General features: G+C 35.2%; 1 protein-coding gene across 1 annotated transcript in view; it reads right to left on the bottom strand.

The window, feature by feature from the left end:
* The window catches only part of RBM11 (RNA binding motif protein 11), a 12,627-nt gene extending 11,246 nt beyond the window's left edge, over positions 1-1,381 (bottom strand). Inside the window, exon 1 of the mRNA XM_028487996.2 lies at positions 1,201-1,381. Coding sequence (XP_028343797.1) covers positions 1,201-1,296 — 96 coding nt within the window. The 5' untranslated portion in view covers positions 1,297-1,381. The remainder of the gene's footprint in view (positions 1-1,200) is intronic.
* Positions 1,382-7,903: the final 6,522 nt, after the last annotated feature.

The raw sequence follows: 7,903 nt of genomic DNA, 5'->3' as shown, positions 1-7,903 counted from the left end.
GCATTGGCAGGCGGACTCTCAACCACTGCGCCACCAGGGAAGGCCATAAACTTGCCCTTATTCTGATAGGAGAAAGTCACTCTTGATTTCTCTTGATGTTAGTATCAATAGTATTATTGACAGTAATAGTAGTGATATTAGTAGTGGCAGCAGCAGCAAACACTTAGTAAGGGCCAGGTTCAGTTTTGTTTTATCTGGATTAGTTTATTCAATCTTCACACCACATCATATTGTGGATACTATTACTGCCATTGACATTTGAGGAAACTGGGCACTGAGCTATTCATTTACTTGGCCAAAGTCACATTGCTGACAGCAGAATTCACACTCTAAACAACTTTTCTATACTATGTGTCCCTCTTTTTTGCAGATTATCTTAAATCATCGTAATTAATTTGAAATTTCTCCTTTTAGGAAGACCAAGGGCTGTCTCTTAAATTTGTATATCCAGCACCTTACTTACTGTTTGTCACATAACTGTGGATCATTAAATGGTTAAATGAATGGCTGAATGAAGACATCTCTTTAGCAAGTGAGAACTATGTGTATACAGTAGGTGAGTGTTTACAGGAGACAGGAGTTTTAATCCTGGAGGTACCAGGTCTGGAAAAGTTTTCATAAGATCCTCTTGGTATGAAATAAAAGGAACTGGCCAGGGAATCAATTGGTCCCAGTCATGATTTGGCTGCCCAAATCATTTCAAATTTCATTTATCATTCTGGAGTAAAAATACATGCCGTGTAAAAGGGCTTGGGGGGAATAAGTAATGTATATGGAAACATGTTAAAATGTATTCCTCTCATTTCGCGGGATGTAAGGCGTGAGGTGCTTATTACCTGAAGCAAGACAGCGACAGGGCTGTTTTGTGTTTCGCCTGAACACACCCAAGGCCCAGGCAGCCTCTGAAAAGCCCTTACTCAGGGCTGGGGGTTGAAGGGGGCCCAGTCACTGGTCACCCCAGGACTCTGCAGTGGGGATGGGATGCGGAAGGGATGGGGAAGGGGCGCACTCTGTCACTTCACTACCCAGTTGCTCACCTGGTGACAGGTGCGCCAAAGCGGAACTAAATTAAAACCAAGGCACAGGATGGGGCGGGAAGAGGGCCGGGCTCCGGATGGTTCAGGTGCGGCCCGCCCCTCTGGCTGCGCTTCCGGCTCGACGCGCCCCGCCCCTCAGCCACCACTTCCCCGCCGACAGTACCTGAAGGAACAGCTCGTAAAGAATCTCTTCCCGCACTCGGGCCTCTAAATTTCCCACAAACACCGTCCTGTCGGCTTCCTCCTGAGCGGGGAACATGCCTTCGCCTCGGTCCAAGAACGCAGGCCTCGAGACCACGCCCCCTCTCCTCACCAGAGGAGCCGGCTACGAGAGTAAGCGCGCAAGGGGCGGAGCGAGGCTGCGGCGCCACGCCTCCAGCACCCCGTGGTAACCGCCCAGCGCGCCTTCGCCACGCCCCGGATCCGGCTGGGACCTTGGGAGAGTGAGTGAGAATAAGTAAGGTTAGTGTGCAAGGGGCGTTGACCTCTTGCTTATGGAGGTTCCTTCATTTTCCAGGGCACGACATTATGAATTGATTTTGGATTTATTCAACAAACATTTTAAATAAAATGAGTATAGAGGTGATTTAAAGCATACTAACTTCATTACCAGAAGCTCCCAGGCTAAGGGGGAAGACTAATTTCTTTGCTTCCAAAGAGTAAATGAATAAATCACTGGGATTTGAAATTTGTATTCCTCATAAAATACTTTTTGAAAGAGTGAGTGCATGCATGCATGCATGGATGTGGATACAGTAGAGTACTAGAATTAGTGTATTTACCTAGGAAGCGCTCCCCAGTGAAGTCTTTGAAAATGGACACGGGTTTTAAGTGGACTGCAGAAGGCATTTGAACTTGAGAAAACAGACTATACCAAGGAATACTGGAAAGAATATAGCAAGTTTTGTTACTGAAGCCAGAATTCTTGAGGATGGCTGCTGGGTGATTGTAGTAGGATCCAATGTTTGTATTTTGTATCAGGGCTGTACTTTGTAAGCTGTGGGACCAGGGTGAAGAATTAATTCTTACTTGAGGATTGAAAAAAAAATCCTAAAAACAATAAAGATAATTAAAAGAAAGGAGGAAGAAAACTTACTCAGAATCTCAGTGCTTTGATAAATTAACTGTCAACTGTTAACTTGGCTTCCTTTCTGATACGATATGTCTACATAGGACCCTGAAATCATCCTGGAAATATCATGCAAGTAATCACTATTTGGCCTTTACTTAGGTGTGTTGATAATTCATTTTTAATTGTAAAGGTATTCTTTTACATGGTTACTGGACCAAAGAAATCATCTTTTCTAATGAAAAGGGACACATGTTTGGAGTCCTGATTTCTAACTGAACTCTGACAATACTTAATTTTATGACTTTAAGCAAGTAATTTCACTTTGTGGAATTCAAGTTCTGTTTCTTAAGGAACGGATTGGACTAATATAATTACCTCATTTAATAGATATTTTCTGAGTGCACTGTTTTTAATCCTTGGGAAACAAAGGTGAGTATAAAGATCTGCCCTCCTAAACCGTACAGTGTAATGTGAGAAACAGACTTCTTGAACATATAAATATAAAATCATGTGTCAGTAACTTTCAGTAGTTACCTTTGGTTGATATATTATGAATCTATAAGTCCTGTCTTCATTTCTTCTTTCTTTCTTCGATCATCAATATTGTTGTAGTAGGGTAGGAGGGGGTTGAGAAAACTTGCACGTGGTAGGCATATAACAAATATATGTTGATCAAATGAGTGGACACTTGCAGGTCTCTATTATGTGTAGACCTATTTATTTTTAAAATTCATTTACCCCATAAATTTTATCCAAACCAAGATATTTTCTCTTTAACTTCCCCTCAGACACTGCTTATCTGGGAGCTGTAACTTCAGGTTTCATTGTAAAATATGTAGTGCATATAAGTCATGATCATATTTTCTTGCTGGATTGAAATTTGCATCATTCTTTGTCTACAGTGTGTATGATTTTGGTGTTCTTATCACATCCTCTTTTCTTTTGGCAGTACATAAGTTTATGGCCCATGTACTTCTAGAGTAATTATTTAATGTTTTAAGCTCTGAAGGTCAGCTCAATGCAGTTAGCTCTTTGCTCAGAATTTGACCTCTCTCTCTGTCTCTGTCTCTGTCTCTGTCTCTGTCTCTGTCTCTCTCTCTCTCTCTCTCTATATATATATATAGAGAGAGAGAGAGAGAGACAGAGTTTTTCTAATGTAAGCTTACTGTATTTCCTAATTGAAATTGAGTGAATGCTAGTGGTAGGTTAAAAAAGAATCCACTTTATTCTCAGAATTTCCTGGGCTATTAGTCACGTATAAGGTTTAATGGGTTAAATGAATGAATAAAGAATTAGCCTTTCTTCACTCATATCAGGATGTCTTATACCCCTAACTGCATGAAGACATCAAAAATGAAAATGTATGTGTGTGTGTATACATAGATAGATATAGATATAGATATAAATATAGATATATCTAGAGCTCTAGAGTTCCTTTCTCCCCCTTTTTGCCCAGGTGACTTATTCTCTTTTGTAGTTTAGCTCTTTTGTCTCTTTTGTAGACAGCATTTCCTGCAAGGCTTCCCATTCTGCACTGTAGATTAGCTGGCTGTTCCACCTGTGTGGTTCCATAGTTTCCTAGATATACCTTTTCCCAGCCCTCCTCACTGTGCAGTACTATAGGCTAAATATATTTTGGTACCTAGAACAATCCCTGACACCTCTGTAGATGTATCATAAATAGTTGTTGAAATAATACAGTTTGACTAAATGAATGTCTCTACTTTGTATGTCCAGCAACTAAGTTAAGCCTGGAAATTAATAGATACTTAATAAAAGTTGCATAAATGAGTGAACACATGAATGAATGAATGGAGAAACTTGGGAAATTAATGTTAAGGGAGTGTAGTGGATGCCTTTTAAAAATTGACCTCAATTTTGTCTTCATTTTTTTCTTCTTATTGTCTTTTTGTCTTTATTCTGATTTTCTTAACCATATTTGTCCCAAGTAAATATAACTTTGTGTTGCTTTACTTACATAAGATGTTTATTGTAAAGACGTGTTCATAATATTTAAAGAGATAACTAAGAGAGTGAAAATCATCGAGTCTACCATGCAGATATAAACATTTTGGAGGAAAATCCTCCTAACTTTGATCTATACATATATACATGAAGCATATTTTAGGAAAATAAACCTTACTATACATACTGTTTTTTAGCTTGCCTTTTATAACCTCAAAACCATGTAATGAAGGCTTTCTACACCAATAAATGCTGATTTCCCTACACCATTAATTTTAATTCACAGTATGTATATAATTAGACTAATCCCCCACTGTTAGACGTTTATATTGTTTCCATTTTTTGGCTATTATAAAAATGCTGAGATGAACTTCCTTGCTCATATATCTTTGTGCACATGTGTTAGTATTTCTGTGGGAAAGTATCTTGGATATTTAATTACGGAATCAAATGGTAAGATCATTAAGCATTTTGACACATGTTGCTAAATTATTCAACTTTTTGTGCCACAATATATTCTGACAAAAAATGACTTCCTCATCTCAATAAATACGACTCAACTACCTACTGTAATTAGCTATAGAGTGCCTAAAAGCTTGCCTGATGCATAGGGCTCCATCAATTTTATATCTTCATAATCATCATTCTCATTTTCAGTCTTATAGTATGATTTATATTGTATGCATGTCTGCAAGATTCTTAAAATAATTTTCTTATATCCAAGGAGACTAAATAGTACATATATATTGTGTTACTAAACTTTAGGCCTTTTATATAATATTTCATCATTCCTCAATATTTTGCTATTTAATGCAATGGCCATGAACAATCCCAACTTTCTCAGTATTGACAGTAAGTGAAAAATATGAAAATGAAATATAATTTTATATTTTGAAACTCTGCCATGTATTATCTTAAATGCCAACTTGATATTTTCAATGAGCACTTTAGAATGGCTAAGATGAAAATAATTTGCAAGATTCATATTACAGTGTCACATCAAAAGTACAGAGCAAAAGAAAAATGATATGTTAAATAGGAAAGACTTATCTGTTAATTTGATTATAAACTTATTAAGAATTTCTCGTAAGATGAATGACATATTATCTTTCTTCCCACATTCTGAAAAGATATAGTTTACTTATATCTTTGTTAGAAAAGCGTACTTGTTACAGCTAAATGTTGTGGAAGGACCTAGGTTATTTGTTGGTCTCCAAATTATCGTGGTGGCACCCTTTTAAAACTGAAGTCTCACATAAAATTCCAAGAGATCAAACAGGCCAAAATAATGATGACATCTCATCAGTGGTTACATTTTTCATGATTTTTAAATGAATACATTTTGTTTGTGGTAACTCTGAAACACCTCCCCAGACCTCAGCATAATTTCTACTGATTGATGTAAATTAAACAGGTCTGTTCTTAAAGTATCTTTGGAAATTTACAGAGATTTGAATTTTCAAAACACAAATTTAATTTTTGAACTTATAAGGCATGTACATAGAGAATAGCAATTCTCTATTTTCCTTGCCTACTAAAGTCCATTTCTAAGAAGGAAAATAAGGGAAAAATTAAGTAAACATGTGAAAAGAAATCCTGTAATAATTTTTAAATGTTTGTTATATTGAAAACAGACATTTTTTAAAATTTTTCAAATAGTAGATCTCAAGAGACAGGCTAGCATTTTGAATTTTAAAATAGCCACTGAGTTTGGGTTGCAAAATGACATAAATATAAAAGGGCCATATTTTGTACTTGGCAGCTTGGTGGATATGGATTTTATTATTGATTTTATGCTGTATAAAGACAACTTAGTTTATAATCAAAATGAACATAAACCACAACTTTTTCTGACTCTTTTCATTTCTAGCATTTTCTAACATTACATTTGCTTTAGGCTTTCAAGAAACATATTCTTCCCAACCACTTCTGAAATCCTGAGGTTAAGAGGAATAAAGAAAGATATTTTTAGCTTTTTCTTTCCCTTAAATTCAACTTGTGTAGCTGAATGTTTGTGACTTATTACAGTCTTTAACTTAAAAATCCTTCTCACAAGTACAAGCTAAATTGGAGAAAACAAACTGCCTCACCTTTTCAACAAACAGGGAGGAGCAAAAGCCAGGGGTAATTTACATTAAAACCTACCAGACTGTGACAATCCTACCAGAGAAACCTTAATGAATTTCAGAATTTCTTTTTTGGTGAACCTGAGTGCTTCTTTTACTTTTATCAGATTCCAAATGAGAGTATACATTTTTCTCTGTTTGATGTGCTGGGCAAGATCTGGTAAGAACTAATGCTTTGATTTATCTTTAAAAATTATGTATAAAATAATCAGTATGGTCTGTATTCTGGAATAAAGAATGATATGACATTATGGTATAAAAATATACTATGATTATGGGTACTAATTATATAAAACAGATTATTATGAAGAAAGTTTTTGTGTGTGTGTGCATGTATGTGTGTGCTTGGTAAATTGTATGTTCTGTATTTTATTTTACTTTCTAGATAATTAGTAACTAGAAAATCTTTTACAAGGAGCTATAAATAGAGAACAAATACAAATATTCAAGAGAAATTCAGAATAATTTAGTAAGAGAAATTAATTCAGTATTTAGAAATCATGACTTAATAAACATCTTGTTTCAATTTCATCTGTTCAAATAACCCTAATTTGAGGAAAATTTTTACATGGGTAAATTGTCAATTATAAAAGAAACAGTATAAACATACTCTACAACTTTTTTTTTGTCCTATTACACTAAACCAAAACAAGTTTACAGTAACAAAGTAGAACTTTATTGTCCTGGTTTACTGGCTTACGGTAATAAAGTTTACTAATTTTAGTAATATCATTTACTACTTTATGGTAATAAAGTAGAACTACTTGTTCTACTTTATGATAATAAGAAAAGTAGCAAATTTACAATTCACAATGAATAGTTTTTTGTAGAGATTTTGCAAAAGCAGCCCATTTCCTTCATTTTAACTTTCTTTTAAAAAAATTCTTGAGTGCATACTTGAATAACCTTAAAATGTCAGCTAGAAATTCAAATTATTCCTTATTTCTTTTCAATTGTATATGTGAGCTAAAAGTACATTCTGGAAATGTTTGAGTTTTACATTCAAATACAGAATCTAAATGGTAATAATATACAGTTTATTATTTATATTTTACTCACTTGGAATTCTCTTGATAGGCATTTTATATTTTTGTAATGTATAGTAGTGGTGGCTAGTTCTGGTGGCTTGTTCTCCTAGGCCAAATCACTTAACCTCCTTGAACATCAGTTCACTCATTTTTAAATGGAAGTAAAATTTATAATACTATCTCAGTGCATTGTAAAGCTCGAAAGAGATAACATAAATGAGTGATTTGGTCAATTATAAAGCAATATAAATTAGGTTAGAATAATCCACTGTGTTTTCTTCCACATGCATTTCCTCTGTAATTCTCTCAGAGTAATTTCCATGTGTAGGGCTTCACACTGTATCTACCTATGTACAGTTATGTTAGACCTGTATGGACTATGTATATCAGAATTCCCTGAGTTATGCATTTAAAAGTGTAGGTGTACCTACCAAATCAGAATCTCTGGGGATGGCCCAGAAAACTAACAATACATTTGAATAAACTTTCCTGGTCATTTTTTACACCCAGTTTTAAACCCATGCTTGGGAATTCCTGGTCTAAAGACTTATCAGTCACCTACTTTATTTTGCTTGTGTAGTCAGCTTCATTTTCAAACAGCTTTCCAAACATTTGCATAGTTGAAAAAGTTACTGATTGAATATCTTGATTTCTTGTGACATGTTAAATAAATGT

This window comes from Physeter macrocephalus, chromosome 1 (assembly GCF_002837175.3).
Source record: "Physeter macrocephalus isolate SW-GA chromosome 1, ASM283717v5, whole genome shotgun sequence".
Taxonomy (NCBI): domain Eukaryota; kingdom Metazoa; phylum Chordata; class Mammalia; order Artiodactyla; family Physeteridae; genus Physeter; species Physeter macrocephalus.
Note: the sequence above shows the minus strand (reverse complement) of the source record. Positions and strands in the feature narration are given on the sequence as shown.